The 24307-nt window shown below is 36.1% G+C and overlaps 1 protein-coding gene across 1 annotated transcript in view; it reads left to right on the top strand.

The window, feature by feature from the left end:
- LOC134347114 (uncharacterized) overlaps window positions 1–24307 on the top strand; it is a 76200-nt gene that overhangs the window by 38355 nt on the left and 13538 nt on the right. Inside the window, exon 7 of the mRNA XM_063049263.1 lies at window positions 11609–12379. Coding sequence (XP_062905333.1) covers window positions 11609–12379 — 771 coding nt within the window. The remainder of the gene's footprint in view (window positions 1–11608; window positions 12380–24307) is intronic.

The raw sequence follows: 24307 nt of genomic DNA, 5'->3' as shown, positions 1-24307 counted from the left end.
GTGTGCATAAAAAGGAGTAACAGCTGGGGTACGAGGGGGAGGTGGGGCCTAGCGGAAGTTAGAGAAGTCAATGTTCATGCCATCAGGTTGGAGGCTACCCAGACGGAATATAAGGTGTTGTTCCTCCAACCTGAGTGTGGCTTCATCTTTACAGTAGAGGAGGCCGTGGATAGACATGTCAGAATGGGAATGGGATGTGGAATTAAAATGTGTGGCCACTGGGAGATCCTGCTTTCTCTGGCGGACAGAGCGTAGATGTTCAGCAAAGCGGTCTCCCAGTCTGCGTCGGGTCTCACCAATATATAAAAGGCCACATCGGGAGCACCGGACGCAGTATATCACCCCAGTCGACTCACAGGTGAAGTGATGCCTCACCTGGAAGGACTGTTTGGGGCCCTGAATGGTGGTAAGGGAGGAAGTGTAAGGGCATGTGTAGCACTTGTTCCGCTTACATGGATAAGTGCCGGGAGGGAGATCAGTGGGGAGGGATGGGGGGGACGAATGGACAAGGGAGTTGTGTAGGGAGCGATCCCTGCGGAATGCAGAGAGAGGGGGGCAGGGAAAGATGTGCTTAGTGGTGGGATCCCGTTGGAGGTGGCGGAAGTTACGGAGAATAATATGTTGGACCTGGAGGCTGGTGGGGTGGTAGGTGAGGACCAGGGGAACCCTATTCCTAGTGGGGTGGTGGGAGGATGGAGTGAGAGCAGATGTACGTGAAATGGAGGAGATGCGTTTAAGAGCAGAGTTGATAGTGGAGGAAGGGAAGCCCCTTTCTTTAAAAAATGAAGACATCTCCCTCGTCCTAGAATGAAAAGCCTCATCCTGAGAGCAGATGCGGCGGAGACGGAGGAATTGCGAGAAGGGGATGGCGTTTTTGCAAGAGACAGGGTGAGAAGAGGAATAGTCCAGATAGCTGTGAGAGTCAGTAGGCTTATAGTAGATATCAGTGGATAAGCTGTCTCCAGAGACAGAGACAGAAAGATCTAGAAAGGGGAGGGAGGTGTCGGAAATAGACCAGGTAAACTTGAGGGCAGGGTGAAAGTTGGAGGCAAAGTTAATAAAGTCAACGAGTTCTGCATGCGTGCAGGAAGCAGCGCCAATGCAGTCGTCGATATAGCGAAGGAAAAGTGGGGGACAGATACCAGAATAGGCACGGAACATAGATTGTTCCACAAACCCAACAAAAAGGCAGGCATAGCTAGGACCCATACGGGTGCCCATAGCTACACCTTTAGTTTGGAGGAAATGGGAGGAGCAAAAGGAGAAATTATTAAGAGTAAGGACTAATTCCGCTAGACGGAGCAGAGTGGTGGTAGAGGGGAACTGATTAGGTCTGGAATCCAAAAAGAAGCTTAGAGCTTTGAGACCTTCCTGATGGGGGATGGAAGTATATAAGGACTGGACATCCATGGTGAAAATAAAGCGGTGGGGGCCAGGGAACTTAAAATCATCGAAAAGTTTAAGAGCGTGAGAAGTGTCACGAACATAGGTCGGAAGGGATTGAACAAGGGGTGATAAAACAGTGTCGAGGTATGCAGAAACGAGTTCGGTGGGGCAGGAGCAAGCAAAGTTATAAAGTCAGATATAGTTCTTAAAATGGTAAATTCAAAAGTCCAACAGATTTATACGTTCAATTGGGAGAGACTTCTCTGGAGAAGGACTTCTTCATATACGCGACTTTCCTGCTGGTTCTGTCCACAGGATTCACGATGCCAAAAATAAACAGTTTAAAACAACTGCCTTTAAATTCTTTTAGGGAGAGAGAGCAAACCTTTGCATGAACTCTTTGCTCTTTTTGGCATGAGTTATCCTTGATGCAGGTCGCTACTCCCCCAACGAAGACTCAATAAGGTCAATCCTTTATTAAGCTGCCAAACGATGCCGACTCCTCTCGATCCTGTACTTCGATAAATTCTTCACTCTCCCTTCTACTGTTGGAATTGAGTAAATCAACACATCTAGCAAAAATTTCCAGTCCAATAATATTGTATTTTCCAACAGAACGCACACTCGGTTTTAAAAATGAAACTGCGTCACAAAAACAAACAGGCAACAGAAACAGAGACACAGCACATTCTAGCTGGAAATCTACAAACTAAAAACAACTAACTGTATCACCTGGGATCTTCCCTGATATACCCATGGTGCACATGTCATCACGTGACCTCACATCGGCAGGAAAATCACATCAGGTGACCTCCAAAAGACCATTACATCATTCTCACAAAAAAACACAGATCTCCTTGAGCATGTAACACCTCCCTCCAAAAAAATTTTGGTCTCAACAAAATTTTAACAATTTATTCAAAAAAAATACAAAGGTATAAAATATACAAAATACACAATATATACAGTCTACCTTTCAGCCCTTTACAAACTAATGTACGGTAGGAGTGTTACAAATGTTAAAATATCACTCCAAAAAAACCAAATTTTCATTGTACATTTAACATCTAGACAGACAATCAGCGATCACATTATCTTTACCCTTAATATGAGTGATCAAAATATTGTACTCCTGTAACATTAGACTGTTTTATTAAACTGGAGTCTAATTTCCTTAACCCTTTTCTCTAACGGTCACAGTGGCATGACTAAATTTACTGTTAGCTAAGTTAATAGTTAAGTTAGCTTTGGAAAGTGTCTCAAATAATTTCTCCACCGCAGTAGTATGTGCTTTCCATGTATTATTTCCTGTAACTAAATCATCAATATAGGCATCTGTATCTTTTAATCCCTGAATCACGCTATTAATCATCCTCTGAAAAGTATCTGGTGCATTCTTCATCCCAAATGGAAGAACATTATATTCATATAACCCAAATGGGGTTACAAATGCTGAAATCTCTCTACCTCTATCCGTCAATGGAACACACCAATAACCTTTTAACAAATCAATTTTTTAAAGGAATTTGGCCTGTCCAACTTCATCCACACAATCATCTACCCTAGGGATTGGATATGCATCAGTTTTTGTCACAGCATTCACCTTACTGTAATCCGTACAAAACCTAATACTATTGTCTGGCTTAGGCACCATAACACGTGGTGAACTCCAATTCGAATTAGAATGTCTAATAATATCATTCTCTAGCATATACTTAATTTCTTGTTCAGCAAGTTCACATTTTTCCCTGTTCATTCGATACGGATGTTGTTTTATGGGTTTTGCATCTTCAACATCTACATCATGCGTGGCTATGGTGGCTCTTCTAGGAACGTCTGGAAATAAATCTCTATATTTAAAAATTAACTGTTTCATCTCCTCTCTCTGCTCTGGCTGTAAATGAGCTAATTTTTCATCAATATTTTCTAGAATTTTTGAATTTGGTAACCTGGCTGAAATAATGTTGGGTTTAAAATGAGTTTCGGACGAATCCTCCAGTAAGTTCTTATCAAGATCAGACTCATTATTGATCACAACAGTCATAGTAGGAGATTCTCTCTCATAATACGGTCTTGTCATATTTATATGACACAGCTGTGTTGTCTTTCTCCGATCTGGGGTTTTTACTACATAATCCACATCATTTACCTTAGATTTAATCTCATAAGGACCATGGCATTTGGCTTGTAATGGGTTCGTTTGCACTGGGAAAAGAACCAACACCTTATCTCCAGGCTTAAATGACCTCATCCTAGCTTCCTTATCATACCACATCTTCATCTTCTCTTGAGCCAACTTTAAATTTTCGTTGGCCAAGCTGCAAACTTTATACAATCTTTCTTTAAATTTCAAAACATAATCTAACAAATTAGTGTGTACTACTTTATTAATCCACTGTTCCTTCAACAAGGCCAAAAGTCCTCGAACTCTATGCCCAAACACAAGTTCAAAAGGACTAAAACCTAATGATTCCTGTACTGCCTCCCTTACTGCAACAAGTAGTAAATGTATACCTTCATCCCAGTCCTTTTCATTTTCTACACAATATGTCCTAATCATAGTTTTTAGTGTAGAATGAAATCTCTCCAAGGCTCCTTGTGATTCTGGATGATAGGCTGAGGAAATAATCTGTTTTGCTCCCAGTTTATAAACTATTTGCTGAAACAACCCCGACATAAAATTACTACCTTGATCTGATTGTATTTCCTTAGGCAAACCAAAATAAGTAAAGAACTTTATAAGAGCCTTTGTCACAGTTTTGGCTGTTATATTCCTAAGAGGTACTGCCTCTCGAAACCTAGACGCTGTGCACATAATAGTTAATAAATATTGATGTCCAGTTTTAGTTTTTGACAAAGAACCTGCACAGTCTATAATGATTTTTGAGAACGGCTCACCAAATACAGAAATTGGTTGCAGTGGGGCCACTGGAGTAACCTGATTAGGTTTACTCACAATTTGACATGTATGACATGTTCTACAAAATGACGCCACATCTTGTCTTAAACTAGGCCAATAAAAATGTTTAGCAACTTTGTTCATAGTTTTCTTTACACCTAAATGACCACTCAAAGGAATACTATGAGCCATAGTTAAAATCTCATTTCAGTAAATTTTAGGAACTACTACCTGATGCTTAACTTCCCATTCCTCACTAGCAGGAATTGTAGGCGGTCCCCACTTTCTCATTAATACCCCCTTTTCAAAATAATATCCAACTGGTACTTTTTCAATTTCACTATCTGGAAGAGCTTGTTCTTTTAATTTAACTATCTCAGGATCTCTACCCTGCTCTGCTATCATCTCCTTCTGAGATAAAGACAAATCTTCCTGATCAGACTTACCAACAAAATCCTGATCAAGTAAGGTAGGTAAGAAAGTTTCTGATATATCCTCAAAATTCGAATCCTGATTTGAACTGTCATGGGTAACAACCTCATCCTTTACATCAGTCTTTTTAGCCATAGCTCTTGTTACAACACAGGAAGAATCTGTGTTAGAATCCCTCTGTGGTTCCTCAGACTTTGAATTTATTGTCAAATGCACTTCAGGAAAAACTTGTCCACCTGCTAAATCATTCCCTAACAAAAGAGAAACATCATTCACAGGTAAACTGGATTGTAGTTCTACTTTAACAACCTCTGTAACTAATCCTGACCTTAAATTTACTCCATGTAAATGTACTGGCATAAGGGCACTCCCTACTCCTCTTATATAATTTACCTCACCATTGTCAGACTCATCACAAAACCTTAGCACACTGTCTAATATTAGTGATTGAGAAGCTCCAGTATCTCTAAGTATCCGTATTAGTACTGCATTGGATCCTTCTTTCAAGGATACAAATCCTTCTGTTATAAAAGTTTCATATCCCTTCTTAACTTGGTCAGACTCTGACACATCTTCATTAGTATTTTCTAAACCCTGTGGCTTTACAGGTTTTTCAATATGCTGCACACAAGCATCTGGGACCACTTCTTTCTCTTTCCGTTTCAATCGACAGCTATTAGCTACTACATGTCCAGGTTTCTTACAATAATTACAAATATTACCAAAATGTCTTTCCTTCACACGTGTCCCTTCATCCTTATTTTTTTCACTAACTTCAGATTTAATTTCTGGTTTACCTTGACTCTCTGTGCTATTTTTCCTTATAAAAATTTTACCTGGAGAAAATTTAATCTTGTGAATTAAAACATACTCATCAGCTAATTTAGCAATCTCCTGCAATGTAGCAGTGTCCTGTTCATTTAAGTATGTTCTCACTTCAACAGGAATGCTTCTTTTAAATTCCTCCTGCAAAATCAACTCTTTTAATTTATTATACTCTCCATTCACATTTTTAGAGGAAACCCATCTCTCAAAACACACTGATTTCTCATAGGCAAATTCCACATAAGTTTTTTCCACCGATTTCTTCAAACTTCTGAATCTTTCTCTATACGCTTCCGGAACCATCTCATATGCCTTTAATATGTGCTGCTTAACAGTATCATAATTCAGTGCTTGCTTAGCATCTAAAACTGTATAAACTTGTGCCTTGCCTTTAATTACACTTTGTAACATCACTGGCCATTGGTCTTTCAGCCACTTTAAACTCAGAGCAACTGTTTTGAAATGTTGGAAATATGTCTCATTAAATGGAGGAGCCAACATAACCTCACTACTAGTAATAAACTGTTTCATAGAACCAGAAGACTGACTCCCAGACTTTAATTTCTGCATCTCTAGCTCAAATTTCCTCTGGTTTTAAGCTTCTCTTTCCTTAAATTCCCTTATTTTATGAGCCTCTCTTTCAGCCGTTTCCGCTTTAAATCTTTCAAACTTTAACTGTTCAAGATGTAACTGCATTTCCAGATTACTCATTGGAAACTTACCTAACACCTCAGCATCAAACAATTCCAAATTAATGTAATGTTCAGCGATTTTCCTTTGTATGAAAGCCTTGGTGGAATTTCTCGTAATTCCTTTAATATCCAACTTCCTAATAATCTCCAATACCTCAGGTTTTCTCACATTCTCTGAAGACCCCGAGTCAGGCGTCTCCATAAACCCGTCAATATCCATTGTCTCCGAATACAACACACACAACAATCAAACCAAAAAAAAAAATCAGCTATTTCTCTTTTCCAAATCAAAATGGCAATTACCAGCACTTAAACTCAAAATTGGAACATCCCAGACGAGCCCCCACAGATTATGTTACGTACACGGCAACAATCAATATCAACTGAGACAGGTTATATAAAAACAACCAAACATTTATTAAGCATGGATAAACGATAAGGAAAAAAACAAACGAAGACTTTAACCGGAATTAACCACTATGCAGCCGTTCAACAACTTGTCACTCGGTACTGGTTTCTTAAAGCGTTAAATGCGAAAACAGTTCTTAAAGTGATAAAGTCGGATATAGTTCTTAAAATGGTAAATTCAAAAGTCCAACAGATTTATACGTTCAATTGGGAGAGACTTCTCTGGAGAAGGACTTCTTCATAGATGCGACTTTCCTGCTGGTTCTGTCCACAGGATTCACGATGCCGAAAATAAACAGTTTAAAACCACTGCCTTTAAATTCTTTTAGGGAGAGAGAGCAAACCTTTGCATGAACTCTTTGCTCTTTTTGGCAAGAGTTATCCTTGATGCAGGTCGCTACTCCCCCAACGAAGACTCAATAAGGTCGATCCTTTATTAAGCTGCCAAACGATGCTGACTCCTCTCAATCCTTTGATCCTGTACTTCGATAAATTCTTCACTCTTCCTTCTACTGTTGGAGTTGAGTAAATCAACACAGCTAGCAAAAATTTCCAGTCCAATAATATTGTATTTTGCAAAAGAACACACACTCGGTTTTAAAAATGAAACTGCGTCACAAAAACAAACAGGCAACAGAAACGGAGACACAGCACGTTCTACCTGGAAATCTACAAACTAAAAACAACTAACTGTATCACCTGGGATCTTCCCTTATATATCCATGGTGCACATGTCATCACGTGACCTCACATCGGCAGGAAAATCACATCAGGTGACCTCCAAAAGACCATTACATCATTCTGACAAAAAAACACAGATCTCCTTGAGCATGTAACAATAGTAACTAATTTTTCTGATTGTGGTTGAAAATCTTGTTGACAAACTTGGGGAGTTATGCTAATCATTTGAATGATGCTTGAAAATTACCACTTAATTTTGAAGGTAGATGGTTTGACTCTCTCAGGATGGCTGGCATTTTGTACTGCAAATGTTATATGCTACTTTTCAGCCCATGCCTGAATATTTACATGTTGGTGTACACAGCCATGGCCTGCTTTATTTTCTGAGTAAATGAGAATGGACTCGAACTCTGTGTGATAAACTAGCAAACATTCCAACTTCTGGCATTATGATAGAAGGAAGATCATTGACAAAGTTGGTACAGATGATTGAAACTAAGTTATTGCCTTGAACATCAAAAATGATGCCTTGAGGCTATGATGATTGACTTCAAACAAACATTACATCTTCCTGTGTGCAAGGTATGACTGCAACTGCTGGATTATTTTTTGTTTTTTTTTCTTCCTTAGACTTCAATTTTCAATTCAAACTTCTTGATGCTACATTCAGTCAAATGTTGCCTTGATGTCTGCCTTGATGGGGCAATCACACTCACTTCTCTAGACTTCAGATCTTGTTTCAACCTATACTGGGATAATGTCTGGAGTCATGTAGTTTAGATGAAACCCAAATTGGCTTTCGTACGTGACAATTCTTGATGACATCTTCTATCACTTTGCTAATGATGGAGATTAGAATAACTGTCTGAATTGGATTTGTTATGCTTTTTATGAATAGAACATACTTGGCAAATTTTCCACATTATTTGGTAGATTCCATTCTTGTAGCTGAGTGCGCATGTGGCCAAGTGGTTAAGGCATTGGACTAGCGACCTGAAGGTCGTCAGTTTGTGCCCCAGCCGAGGCAACATGTTGTGTCCTTGAGCAAGGCACTTAATCACACATTGCTCTGCGACGACACTGGTGCCAAGCTGTATGGGTCCTAATGCCTTCCCTTGGACAACATTGGTGTCGTGGGAGGGGAGACTTGCAGCATGGGCAACTGCTGGTCTTCCATACAACCTTGCCCAGGCCTGCGCCCTGGAGAGTGAAGACTTTCCAGGCACAGATCCATGGTCTAGCAAGACTTTATTCTTGTAGCTATTATAACAGCTTGGCTGGAGACACTCCTCGTTCAGAAGTGTTGATCTTAACTCATTCACTAGGATTTGCCACTATTGAGGTTAGGGATATGCATAGAGCTTCTCCTTCCACTATCTGTTTAATTATTCATTATAATTCATGACCAGATGTCTTAGGACTGCAAAGTTTTGATTTGATCTGCTGGTTATGGGATCACTTAGGCTACGTCCACACTAGACCGGATAATTTTGAAAACGCCGGTTTCGAGTGAAAATGACAGGCGTCCACACTAGGCATTTTTCAAAATATCTCCGTCCACACTAAAACAGATATTTGGGCGAATCCCCTCCTACTGGGCATGCACAGACACATCTACAGAAAACAAGCGAATAGGAAACAGTATAATATTTACGTTTCCGTGGCAGCGTTGTGCTATTTCCATTGGTCAAAAACTAGAGCAACTACAACAACAGCGAAAGAAAGTTTTCAAAAATGTCTTTGAGGAATACAAAGAAAACCTCCGCTGGAGAAAGCTGACCAGACTTCTTCGTTTAGACAGACAATGAAGTCGAGCTGTTTCTGCAAGTTACAAATGACTACAAAGTCAGCAAAGCTGTGGAGATGTTTAATTCCAAACAAGCTATTAACGTAGACAATAAAGTAAACAACACATGCTTGAAGCTGTCCTCTACCCAAGATCAACATTATCAACGATAACAAAATGTTAAATGGTCAACTCGACATGACTACCAATCCCACATCAAACCCAAACCTATTAGGAGCAGAAGAGGGCACTCAACTCAATTTGAAATACTAACTACCAAGTCAGATGTGTACAGCAATTCATTTTCCCCCCGCACAATTAAAGCATGGAATAATCTTAATCTTAATCCTAACACAGTCACACAACCAAACCCAATTAAATTTAAGGCAGCTTTTCTTCTTCAGAAATCTCCTTCTTAAGCCCACCCTCCACCACCTCCAGTTTAAATTCCATGCGGAATATTTTGGAGGATCAAGAACCAAGAAAGAAGAATCTTCTGCTGCCAGACCTGCGCAGTATTTCTGACATTAATGTTTTTAAAGATAGACTCAATCAAATCAATTTAGGGGATCTAGTCAAAAAAGTTCACTTTACAATTTAACTCTCACGCTGTTCACATGGACTACGCGTTATAACAGTGGTGGTCAGTCAGCGACAGTGCCGGCTTGGAAACCCTGGGGTACAGGAGATTGAGGGTACGAGCACTGCAGACTGGGAGACTGGAGGGTACGGGCAGAAGAACAGAGGATGCAAACAGAGAAGCTGAGGGGACCAGCTTGAAAGCCACCTCCAGTTTAAATTCCATGCGGAATATTTTGGAGGATCAAGAACCAAGAACAGCCATCTGGCAGTGCTTGCGCAGTCCCAAGCAGAAGCAGAAAAAGTATTATTGTTGTGGTGTTGTCATGACAGCGTTTTTAAATCTCTGAGTTTACCCCGTACACACTACAATGTGAAACAATCGTTTTCAAATTTACACACTCCGGAGAGTGCTTTCGAAAATCTCCATTTTCGGGGGATGAAAACGCCATTTCAGTGTGGACGGAAGGTCAAAACGAAGAGAAACAGCTTCGTTTTCAAAATTATCCAGTGTAGTGTGGACATAGCCTTAGTTAATTCTCTAATGTGCTGTTTTTACTGCTTTCAAGCATGTACTTTAATGTTGTAGTTTCATCAGGTTGACACCTCACTTTTAAATACTTTTGCATTCCACATTGGGCCAATTTTGATTCTGTAGGTTAATATATTAACAGAGTGGGATTTTCTAAATCATGAGTTTACACATCATGTTTGTATAAATTTGTTTGCTGCTGATCATCCTTAGTACTTCATGTGTGCCAATTTTGACCTGCCAGATCTTTTTTGAATTTATTCCATTTAACATAATGATAGTGACGTACCAACACGAAGAAAAGCTTCCTCTGTATGAACTCAGGACCTCGTTTCCATAAGGAGACAATTATAGCACTATTGTCTACAGTAGTGCTGTAATTGACAGATACTGCTGCAACAGGTAGAATATGTGACTAAGGTGAAGTAATTTTATCCCTCCTGTTGTTTAGCTTATTATATGCTGCAGAGCCAGATTTGGTAGTTAATGTGCTTCAGAATTCTTTCAACTTGATCAGTGATCCTGCTACTAACTAAGCTGCTTCTGTGATAAACATTGAAGTTCCTCTTTAGAACATTTCTGATTTCAGTTCTTCTTGCAAGTATTTTTCAACAGGGAGTAATTCAGGAAGAATAATAGGTAGTAATCAGAAGAACATTTCCTTCCTTGTATTTGACCGGATATCATGAGTGTTGTGGTCAGGAATCAGCACTGAGGGCTACTTCCTTCCTTCTACTGTATCTGCCTTTTCTGGGGGTCTGACTTGCTAGTAGGCTAGGGTGTGGAGTAGGCCCCAAGTAACTTTGCCATTTTCAATTTTGAGCATGATTCATTTAGATTAATTTATTGTGCTACCATGGTGGTTATGGTACAACTGAGTAGCTTGGTAGCCCATTTTAGAGGGGTGTTAATAGTGAACTATATTGCTTTGAGCCCATCAAGAATGAGGGGTGACCCGAAAGAAGTTTATAAAATCATGAGTATTTGTAAGGTCATAGTCTTTCCCCCAGGTTGCGGAATCCAAAACTGGAGGCCGCGGATACAAGATAAAAGGGGAGAGACTTAAGGCATCTGAGAGGTAACTTCTTTACACAGAGGGTGGTGAGTACTTGGAATGAGCTGCCAGCTGAAGTGATTGGAGTGGGTACAGTTGCAACATTTAAGAGTTATTTGGATAGGTACATTGAGGATAGGTGGATGGAGGGTTATGGGTTGAACACTGACAACTGGGTAGAAGGACTGGTTAGGCCAAAGTTGGGTCTGTGCTGCATTACTCTATGACTCTGACTAAAAAATAATTAAAGGCATCACAAGTTCTTCCTTTGAGTTTCTATGCTTTATTTATCTCTGTAATCCATCAAAGTAAGATGTTTATTTTTTTTCCTTAGGAAATTTCAGATAATGAAAGTACTCCAGAAATAAATTTGATCACTGGAGCTCTTATTACCTCCTGCACATCGACACAGGAGAGGAGAATAGCATTTGCTGATGAACTGTCTGTAGGAAACTGTGCATCCAATATGCCATCATTGTTTTCAAGTCATGATTCCCTTGTAGAATCATTTAATGTTTCTAAAGCAGAAACAACCAATGCAATACGAAGTTCACTATCACAAGCTTTACCCCAGGAAGACATCTCAGCACAAGGGAATCTTGAAAAAAATACAAGCTCCAAATCTACAAGTAATGAAATACTAATAATGGACTTGTTAAGACCACTAAGCAATGAATCTAGAAGTAGCTCTCTTACAACAATAAATCTCTCACCCCTTATGGATTCTCTAGATGCATTGAGCGATGGTGCAGCAACAACATCATTAGCAGAAAGACAGGATGCATTGCCTGTAGAATTGTTGGCAGCAATCAACAAAATGCCATTAATGACAACAGTTCTTCCAGTCAACGAGACAGTGCCATCAGTTAATGAGAAATTGGCAATTAATTCATCCACTCAACGTGTAGTCAAAGAAATATTGTCTTCAGTAAATGACAAAGCTGCAGCTGATTCATCCATTCAGGACAACCCAGAACTCAAAGCATGTATATTTACACTGCATGACAATAATACAGAAATCAATGAAGACCTCACACAAATAACAGATAATGAACCAAACTTAGAATCTTCAAGGGAAACTGAACACCTGCAGAAGAATATTGAGGTTAGAATCCACAACATTTAGATTTTGTGCCATGATTTTGAATTACAGTTTTTATATCACATCTTAGTATCTAAACTTCTTCCATCAATATATAGCAAAATGTTTGTCAACCTTCTTCATCACATAAATTGAATTGAATTGACTTTATTTCTTATATCCTTCACACACGAGTAAAAATCTTTATGTCTCTGTGTAAATGTGCAATCATAGTAATTTATAATAAATAGCATAGTCAATGTAACATAGAATACACTCAAATCATCATAAGTTAATTAGTCTGATGGCCTGGTGGAAGAAGCTGTCCCAGAGCCTTTTGGTCCTGGCTTTTATGCTGCGGTACCATTTCCTGGATGGTAGCAGCTGGAATAGATTGTGGTCGGGGTGACTCGGATCCCCAGTGTCTCAAACAAAGCCCAGGTTCAATTCTACAAATTCTCTAGTGTAGTTAGCCACTTATTAAACAGACCGCTGTAAGAAAATAGAGTATATGTTTTCCCGAGTGAGAAATATTACCTTAGTATCTGAATTGGGTCAGAATACTTGTCAGTTCACCTTTCTGTCTCTTCTGTTTCGCTGCAGGAAATAGGAATTGTAAGCAAATGATTTCTTCTTTTGCTGATTACTCACTAATGTTAATGAAGTGATACAAAGACAGACATTGATTTCACTCCAATTTTGGTCCAGATCCCAGCAACCAGAAATGAATAGGAAGTGATTCTGTGTATATTAGCAAAGAAAATCATCAACAGCTTCTCTGTTTTCACTGACCCTAGATTCTTGAGCTGAGTGCAAATCCTGCTTCAACTTTTTTGTTTCAGGATTTGGATGATAGACTTGTCCTAGATGCCAACATGTTTATTACACTACCTATGCAGAGTCTTGGCAGGTTCAAAGAGCATCACTAAAATTTGTTGTAGGCTTAATAATTCATGCTGATGAATCTTATCAATCTTACTGTATTTTCAACTTTAAAATTTGTAAGAGACAACAACTAAATTCATATTCACAATAATCTTATAGTGTTCAGATCACACAGCAATTACCAAAAAAACACAAACATATTCCATCACTAAATTAATGGTTGTCAGTATCTTATAAGTACCGTAAGCATTTGAATAATATTAAATAACCTAACAATAAATACGTATGGTACCTTCTAGTACATTAGCAGTCTGTACAGAGTACAATCTTATCCCCATGTGGAATAGTTTATCTTTAAATGATTGCATTGTTTTAAATTGCTCATAATGCTGTGAGTCCAGCTACCTGCCAACTGGTCAATACAAAATGGGCTACAATAGCAAAGTAAAGCTGATTTGTACCATTTTGGAGAAGCAATCTCTCTGCTCCTTGCATTCGTGTTATAAATTGTTGGAGAAATCACTTTCTTGTATTTTATGAAGGATTTTGAATTGGATCTTGCTGGAAAAGTCATAATGCTTAAATTATCCTTCTTAGTATGCAAATTAAGAGAAACTGAGATGAAAATGTGCAGAACTTCCTGTTTGATTTACTTCCATTGTATTGCACAAATCATATCTCACACTTTATCTCCCCATTCTTTTTTAGGACTTGTTAGATTCCCAAATTAATTGTTTATTAAACTCACCAGAGAAAACTGTATTGATAACTAAGGTCCATTTTAACCTTATAGCACTTCCAAATAATCTGCCTGCCTGGGGAGTTTACCATTCAAATTCTAATTGGGTACTGAGTTATTCTTAGAAACTTTCTAAATGATAAGTTTCAGATTTTACTGGCTGCATTGACCCACCATCTGGATTTGACTCCTGCATACATACATTTAAATTGGCTCTCCCCATTTGGAACTACAATCAGATCTCTGCAATGAGCAAACCTCAGGCGGTGTACAGATGTGGTGGTGCTCTCTCATTTTTAAATCTTTTTATTGATTATTATTGAGATCAACAAAAATACATTAAAGTAATCAAGTCAACATGTCAATATGTACAATGAGGAATTAAATTACCAAATAACTGATTAACAAAGCTAAACAATATATCAATAATAATAAGAAAAACTAAAGTGTTAAGAATTTTTTTTTGGAAAAAAGAAAGAAGGAAAAAAAGAATCCCTACTAACTAAAACAAAAAAAAACCCTGCTAACAAAAAAAACGAAAAGAAAAAAAACATTGGGAGCACGACCCCGGAGCTGTACGCCGTATAAGCTTCCATAAAAGAAAAATATCAATCCGCTAACTCAAATCCATTTAAACAAGAATCAGAAGGAAACCATCTTAATTAATTACTATCAAATCAGATGATAGTAGCAGGCAAAAGAACCCCACCTTTTCTCGAAGTCAAATTGGGGATCAAAAGTTCGACTTCTGATTTTCTCCAAACTAAGACATAACATCACCTGAGAGAACCATTGTATCAAAGTGGGAGCAGAGACATCTTTCCATTTCAATAAAATAGCCCTTCTGGCCAATAATGTAACAAATGCAATTACATGTTGGTCTGATATAGAAAATACCATGAATATATTGAGGGATTATACCGAACAAAACTGTCAAGTTATTAGGTTCTAAATTAATTTTTAAAGCTTTAGAAAATAGATTTCCAAAACTGTTTCAATACAGAACATGACCGAAATATATGTGTCAATATTGCTGTCTCGGTTTTACATCTATCACACTGACTATCAACATTAGGATACATTTTAGACAGTCTCTCCTTTGTCAAATAGTAATGTACAATTTTAAATTGAATTAAAGAGTGATTGGCACAAATCGAAGAAGAGTTAACCAGCTTCAAAATTCGCAACTAATCCTCTGTTATCAAGGTCATGTTAAGCTCTCTTTCCCAATCTTGCTTAATCTTAAGTGAAGGGTTATTGTACTGTTGTAACAGTAAATTATAAATTTTCCCAATAAAACCTTTCACTAAAGGATTCATTTTTAAAATAATGTCTAACAGGTCAGAATCCTGTATATATGGAAAATTACTTAAATATTCTTGTAAGAAATGTCTGACCTGAAGATATTGCAAGAAATGTGAGTACGAGAGAGAGTATTTAGCTACTAATTTCTCAAAAGACATCAATCGGCCTTCTTTGAGCAGATCCATGAAGGAATAGACTCCTTTATTCCTCCAAAGAAAAAAGGTCGGATCACTTGAAGGTTTAAATAAATAATTTCGATAAATTAAACTTAGAATGTTAAATTTTTTTAGATTAAAAAAGTTACAAAACTGGTACCAAATTCGTAATGGTGACTGCTTAATTATAGGATATAAATTTAGATTAGAAATTTTGGCCAGTTGTACAGGTAAAGAAGCTCCTAATAACGAAGTTAAGTAAAATTGTTTCATAGCTTTCAATTCCAAATCAACCCAAGGTGGTCGTTCATTTTTATCAACCCAGTATAACCAGGAACACATATAACGTATATTAACAGCCCAATAGTACATTCTTAAATTAGGCAGAGCAAGACCTCCATCCTTTTTTAATTTTTGTAAATAATATTTTCCAATTCTTGGTCTTTTATTATTCCAAACAAAAGATGAAATAATAGAATCAACCTGATCATAAAAACTTCTTAGTTAAAAAATAGGAATATTTTGAAATACATATAAAAATTTTGGTAAAATCATCATTTTAACTGCATGAATTGGGCCAGCTAACAAAAGTATAAGTGGATTCCATCTACAAAATAATTGCTTCATAAAATCCACTAAAGGAACCAAATTAGCTCTATAAAGGTCTCTGTGACTCTTAGGGATAATAATACCTAAATATTTAAAAGAGTCCGTAACTTTAAAAGGAATGTCATCATATATAAAAGCAGAATCACTTAGAGAAATAATTCACTGTTATGAAGGTTTAATTTGTATCCTGAAAATTTTCCAAACTCATTTAATAATTTCAATAAACTAGGAATGGATTCTTCAGGATTCGAAACATAAACTAAGAGATCATCAGCATAAAGGGAGATCTTATGAATAGTCCCATTTATGGAAATTCTGTGGATATCTTTAGCTTCACGAAGTGCAATGGCCAAGGGTTCCAACACCAAATTAAATAACAGGGGACTTAACGGACATCCTCATCTCGTACCCTGCGAGAGTCGAAAAAAAGGAGATCTGCAGTTATTAGTAATAACAGTAGCAATAGGGCTTTTATGTATCATTCTAATCCACTTATTAAAATTAGTACCAAAGCTGAATTTCTCTAAAACGTTCTAAAAGTATTTCCATTCAACTCTATCAAATGCCTTTTCAGCACCAAGAGAAATAACACATTGTGGAGTCTTAGAAAAGGACGAGTATATAACATTTAACAGTCTCTGAGTATTAGAGAAGGAATAACGGCCTTTACAAAGCCTGTTTGGTCCTGAGAGATAATCTTAGCTAGAATATTTTCCAGTCGATTGGCCATTATTTTTGAAAGAATTTTAGCATCCACATTTAATAATGAAATAGGTCCGTATGAAGCGCAGTCAGTAGGGTCTTTATCTTTCTTAAGAATTAAAGAAATAGAAGCTTCATAAAACGTGGGAGGTAACTCTCCTATCAAAAAAAATCTTTAAGTGTTTCCAACATATATGGAGAAAGCATTTTTTCAAATTTTTTATAAAATCCTACAGAATAACCATCCAATCCAGGAGCTTTACCAGATTGCATTGAAAGAATAGCTTTCTGAATTTCTTTTTCAGTAATAGGAGTATCAAGAGTTTGTTGATCTTCAACAGAAATACTAGGAAAATCAATCTTTTGTAAAAAGGCATTCATTTTAAAAGGATCAGCTGGAAACTGAGATTTATAAAGTTCAGTGTAAAAGTCTTGAAAAATTTTATTAATGTCTTCATAATTACAAGCTAAACTACCGTCTCCCTTAGGAATTTTTAAAATTTGTCTTTTAGCTCTCGCTGCTTTTAATTGAGATGCTAATAGTTTATTATTTTTATCTCCAAACACATAAAATTGACTTTTCAATTTAAGCAAATTTCTTTCAATAGGATAAGTTAATAGTACATTATATTGTGATTGAAGTTCAACCCTTTGTTTAAATAAATCAATGTTAGGAGAGATTACATACATATTATCCAAGTCTTTAATTAGTTTTGAAATCTTATCTAACTTTATTTTTATCTATTTCTTAAGCTTAGCTAAACAGGAGATTATCTGACCTTGCAAATGTGCTTTAAATGTATCCCATATAATCAATTTCGACATCTCCTGTAATGTTAAAAAGAAAAAAAAGTCTTTTATCTGAGTCTCAATAATTTTGACAAAGTCGGAACTTTGTAATAAATTTTCTGGAAAACGCCAAGGCAAGTTTGCAATACCAACATCATTCAATTCAAAAGCTAAGCTTAATGGCGCATGATCCGAAACAATGATAGCGTCATATTCACATTTCTGGACTTTGGACAAAAATCAGAAATCATTGTAGGATTAATTTCAGTTTTTAATTATTTTTCCCATTACGGAGTTCCGGAGCATGCGGGTTTTCTATTTGATTATACTTATCACCGCCATTTTTGATTAGCCTGCGTTGGTGTGCATGTATTTATGTGTTTAAAATATTTTATGGTAGTTAAACAGATAAACGTTATTAGTTGAAACGTACATGGCTGGAATCATCCTATTAAGCGAAAGAAGACTTTTAAAATTATTGATAGATTCCAACCTGATATAATTTTCCCTCAAGAAACGCATATCAGAACGGGTGATCAAAATAGATTTTTTAAAATGTGGAAGGGGCTTCAGTATCATGCCACTTCAAAATAAATCAAAAGGAGGTTCTATTTTTATTAAATCTAACATTTTATTTATCCAAGAAGACATTGTGTCAGATACTAATGGTAGATTTTTAATTGTCAAAGGAACAATTTGTAATAAAAAAATTGTCCTGGTTAATCTATATGGACCTAATGTAGATGATCCTTTTTTTTAAAAACGTATTTGGTTTATTGCCGGATTTAAATGAATATATGTTGTTAATGGGTGGTGATTTTAACTGTTGTTTAAATCCTTTGATTGACAAAAGTTCAACCAATCAGCGGCTTCCAAGTTATTCAGCATCACTTATTAACTCTTTTTTAATCGATTATGGCCTGGTTGAAATTTGGAGACATCTACATCCTAATGACAGAGATTATTCCTTCTATTCACATGTTCACAAAAAATATACTTGGTGCACTCTCAATGTTTTCACAGGAGATACTGCTAGTGGCAAAGTTTTGTCTTCTGTCAAAACTAAGAAGCTTCTTTATACAATGTAAATATCTTTGATATTTACAGATATTTATGTCAATCTTAATATTATTGTTAAATAATTTAAAAAGTAAAAGTTCTTTTGAAATGAATAAAATACAACCAAACATTTACAATTTAATAAAAATATTACACTAAATTAAAATAACACAAAAGAGACTTCCCTTCCCTATTCTCCAGACTAATAATCCCCATTAAAATGAATAAGATCAACTCTATACCAGTTTTAGCAATGTAGTAGGTAAGTGCAAGAGCTCTATCCCTCAGGACATCCTGAATTTAGGAATGTCCTTTGAAATCTAGATTCTCCTGGTGGTGGCTGATGGAGTAACAGCAATCTGCCGTTGCTCCAATTTTAATGATCTTACCATTTCCAACCTGTCTTGAAACTTTTTTAAGTGTGATATTCTTTCATTATGGCTGGAAAGAGTGCCAGAGGTACAAAAAAGGATGATCTTCCCGCTTCTTTGGATTCTATTATGGATTTGCTGCAAACTCATACACGAGAAGCCTCTGAGAAGTTTCAACAATTCAGCACTGAATTTAAACAAATAGATGGTAAATTGGATTCTATTCAACAAACTCTTAATGAACACGATAAATGTATTAAAAATAATGAAGAAATTTTGTTGGTTCTGGAAATGGAAGTGGATGGATTGCAGAAGCTTCGTGAAAAGCAATCGAAGTCCAACGAAAAGTTAAAACAGAAGATTATCAACCTCGAAAATAGAAGTAGAAGGAACAACCTACGGGTTCTGGGTCTCAAAGAATTAATCAAAGGTAATCATCCTATGGAGTTGTTTGCAAACTTTTTGCAAGAATTATTTCTGGAGATTTTGACGTCTGTGCCTTTGATTGATCGAGTTCACAGATCTCCTGCGTTCAGACCTCCTAACAATCAGAGACTAAGATCAGTAGTAATCTGTTTTCAGGAATTTAAAACAAAGGAACTCTTAATTCGCGAATCTCGTCGAAGAGGTATGATTGACTATAATGGTCGCAAGATTAGAATTGTTGAAGATTATTTGCCTGAGCTTATGCAGGAACGCGTTAAGTTCAAAGAAGTTATGTCCGAGCTTTTTAATAAGGGTTTCAAGCCTTCCCTTCGCTACCAGCCTGACTCAGAATCACACTTAAAAATGGGTCTTTTGAATGGTTCCGCTTGTCTGTTGAAGCACAAAAGTTTTTAAAATCTGAAGGCTAAAGCGGAAGGCTAGCTGTTTAGTTTCTCCTTACAAGAAGACACAAAATTAAGCTTTTAATTTGCAAATCCCTTCGAAGGGGCATGATTGGTTATAGGGTGGAATCTTAATAATTTCGGAGATTGTTCACTTGATGTTATGCAGAATGTGCCAAGTTTAAACAAGCTCTGTTGGAATTTTTTAATAAGGGTTTTAACCCGTCCCTTGGCTACCCAGTTTGACTGAGAATCTCATTAAGATGGATCCTTTGAATGGTTTTGTTTGAATATTGAAGCACAAAGATTTTTTAAATTTGAAGGCTAACGGCTTAGTCTGTTTTTCCATGAAGATATAAGATTAATGTTTAATGTCTTTCTGTATAATAATTGTATCTTTTACTTTTGGTAAACCTTTGTAACTAATTTCATTTTGTATTTTTGAATACTGTATTTTTGATATACGAGAATTGAATTTCTTGTTTGGATATTGTTTAGTCTAGGTTGGAATATAAATAACCTTGAAACTAATTGGAGCAATCACCAGGTTTTGGGGGGTTGTCCGTAGTTTTAGATGCCGACTTTCTGTTTGTCAGTTTCCTTTCTTTGGGAGGTGGGCGGGGGTATGGTTTTTTTCCCAGAAGCTGTTTTCAAATTTTTAGCCAACTTGTTGCTCGGTTACCATTTCTCAAGGTTTATGGCTTGGTTTTTAACTTACATTTTAACCCTTCTTTTAAATAATATTAAAAATGGACCAAACTATTAATTTGCTCAGTTTTAACGTGAAAGGTTAAATCACCCTGTTAAACGTAATAAGTTTTTGCTTATATTCAGAAACTTAAGGTCCCTATTACTTTTTTTTTACAAGAAACTGACATATGCAAATGTCATAATCTACGTCTTTTTAGCCATTGGAATGGACTTTGTTTTCACTCTTCTTTTCAGGTCAAATCTAGAGGAGTTTCGATTCTTATAGATAATACACTTTCCTTTGTCCAACATAAAGTAGTGTCTGATACTAATGGACGTTTTGTTATAGTTTCAGGAAAACTAGATAATAAATTAATAGTGTTTGCCAATGTGTATGCCCCAAATGTAGATGATCCAGGATACTTGGAGCGTTTTTTTTTTCGTTTTTACCAGATCTGAATCTTTATTCTTTGGTGATGGGAGGAGATTTTAACTATTGGCTAGACCCAATTTTAGACCGATCACCTTCTAGACCAGCATCTCTTAATAAATCAGCTTTGTTTATTCAATCCTTTTTATTGAAGTGTGGTATAGTTGATGTTTGGTGTTTTTTTATATCCTTTAGATAGGAAGTATTCGTTTTTTTCCTATGTTCATCATACATATTCCAGGATTGATTTCTTTTTATCGATAGTCAAATGATTTCATTAGTTCGTTCCTGTGAATATAAAGAGATTGCTGTTTTAGATCATGCTCCTATATTTCTATCTTTAAAACTCCCTGGTCTTCCTCAAACCAACAGATTTTGGCGTTTTAATACAACTTTGTTATCTGATGAGGAATTTTTAAAATTCCTAGAGAAGCATATTATTTTGTTTTTTGAAGAGAATAAAAAGGAAGAGACTTCTAATCTTATTGTATGGGATACTTCCAAGGCCTATATTAGAGGACAAATTATTTCTTATACTGCGAGTGTTAAGAATAAAGCTAATAAAGAAAGAATTGAATTAGCCAATCAATTGCAACAATTAGACCAAAAATATGCTATAGCTCCAGATCCTGTTTTATATAAAAGACCTGTTGAAGTTAAAACTAAATATGATCTTCTGTTAACATACCCAATTGAAACTCAACTTCTTAAAGATATAGTTCAATTTTACATTCACGGAGATAAATCAGGCAAAGTATTGGCCAACCAATTTAAAACTTCTGTAGTTAAACGACAAATTAAAGAAATTTGCAAAACTATTGGTGTTAGGACAACTGATTACTCTGAAATAAATGATACCTTTAGAGAATTCTATTCTAAACTTTATAGTTCTGATTCCCCTAAAGATAATACTGTAATGAATAATTTTCTAGATCAATTAAATATTCCTGCACTTTCTGCAGGTAATTGCAAACAGATGGATTAACCCATTTCTTATGAGGAAATCGCTGAGGCTATACATTCATTACACTCGGGGAAGGGTCTGGGTCCAGATGGATTTTCTGGAGAGTTTTATAAGGGTTTTTCTTCTTTAATTATACCGCAGTTACACTTGGTCTTTTTGGATTCTTTCAAATTGGGTAGTTTGCCTCAATCTTTTTATGAAGCTTCTATTTCGCTTATCCTAGAAAAGAACAAGGACCCAACTGAGTACTCTTCATATAGACCAATTTCATGACTCAATGTTGATACTAAAATTCTTTCTAAAGTTCTGGCTCGTAGGATTGAAAATACTTTACCCTCCATTATTTCTGATGATCAGACTGGATTTATTAAAAACCGAGTTTCCCATTTTAATATATGCCATGTATTACATGTTATTTACTCTCCTTCGCAGGAGATATCGGAATGTGTGATATCCTTAGATGTTGAGAAGGCCTTCGATCGGGTTGAATGGAATTATTTATTTAAAACCTTAGAAAAATTTAATTTTGGACCAGATTTTATTCAATGGATTAAATTACTTTGTTTATTTCCTTCTGCTCGGGTTCTTACTAATTTTCAAAATTCCAAACCATTTAAACTTCACCATGGAACTAGACAAGGCTGTCTGTTGAGTTTTGCTTTTTGATCTAGCTTTAGAACCCCTTGCCGTTGCTTTTCGAGAATCTAATGATGTCTGTGGTATTTTAAGGAAGGTATCACCCACAAGATCTCGCTTTACGCTGATGATATATTGCTTTTTATCTCTAATGTTGAGACCTCATTACCTTGTGTACTTTCTTTACTCTCCCGTTTTAGCTAGTTTTCAGGATATAAATTGAACCTACGTAAGAGTGAATTATTTCCTTTAAATAATTTGTATCAATTAATACTGATCTCCCTTTTAAAATTGTAAGGAATCAATTTACATATTTGGGTGTAGCAGTCACTAAGAATTACAAACACCTGTTTAAAGAAAACTTTCTTTACTGAACTATGTAAGAAAGATATTAAATTGGTCACCTTTTTCAATATTGTTGATTGGACAAATTAATTCTATTAAAATGAATATTTTACCTAAATTTATATATTTCTTTCAGGCTTTACCCGTTTTTATTCCTAAGTCCTTTTTTGATTCTCTTGAATCTATTTTATCCTCCTATATATGGAAAAATAAATGTCCTCGTTTAAATAAGTTCATCTTCAAAAACCTAAAAAGTCTGGAGGTTCAGCCTTACCTAATTTTAGGTTCTATTACTGAGCAGTTAATATATGATATCTTATGTTTTGGCTATGTTATATTAATTGTGTAGACTGTCCGGTATGGGTTTCTTTAGAAGCTAACTCTGTTAATAAATTTTCTATTATTTCTCTTTGAAATCTTTTTTCATTTGAGCAATTGTCAGCTAAATAGAACTTACCCAAAACTAATTTTTTTTAGATATCTACAGATCAGAGACTTTCTAAGATCTCAATTATGCACGTTTCCTATAAGTTCAGATAAGAACTTACTAGACGTAATTTTTAATTTGACACCTTTTCATAAAGGTTCAATATCTAATATTTATGGTATGTTACTGGAGATAAGGAATGTTCCTTTAGACAAAAATAAGAATCTCTGGGAAAAAGATTTACAGACATCAATATCTGAAGAAACTTGGAATGAAATTTTTAAACTGGTTAATACTTCATCGCTATGTGCTCGCCATTCCCTCATACAATTTAAGGTGGTACATAGAGCCCATATGACTAAAGTTAAGCTATCTCGTTTTTATTCGGATCTATCTCCCTACTGTGACAGATCTAATAATGGAGAAGCTTCATTAATTCATATGTTTTGGACTTGTCTATATCTTGAAAAATATTGGAAGGAAGTTTTTCACACTTTTTCTTTACCTTTCAAAGTCAATTTTAAGCCTAATCCTCTGGTGGCCCTATTCGCTATTGTTGCTAGACAAGATATCAAGCTGAAGACATCTGATTTACATATTTTGGCCTTTAGCTCTCTTATAGCTAGGAGGGCGCTTTTGTCTAAATGGGAAGATGTTTTTCCTCCTACTCATGCTCATTGGTTATGCGACGTTATGTCGTGCTTAGATTTAGAGAAGATTCGTTGTTCAGTTTCTGAATCTCGTCAAGACTTTCAAACATTGTGGGGACCCCTTCTGAATTATTTTCAAAACTTCCAAAACCCTTTAATTTTTTGTTTAAATTTAGATGTTGGGGCTGTTATTAATTTTTATTTTACGTATTTTGCCTTTTGTTCTCCTTAATAAACAGCTTTGATCTTAGTAGGGGTTAGACTTTTTTTTGTAATAAGTTAGTATATTTCAATATAACTAATGACTAACCTACATGAATATGGAGTAAACACGAGGAAATCTGCAGATGCTGGAATTTCAAGCAACAC

The sequence above is a fragment of the Mobula hypostoma genome, chromosome 5, assembly GCF_963921235.1.
Source record: "Mobula hypostoma chromosome 5, sMobHyp1.1, whole genome shotgun sequence".
NCBI classification, from domain to species: Eukaryota; Metazoa; Chordata; class Chondrichthyes; order Myliobatiformes; family Myliobatidae; genus Mobula; species Mobula hypostoma.
The sequence above is the reverse complement of the archived record's forward strand: the minus strand, read 5'-3'. Positions and strand labels throughout refer to the sequence as shown.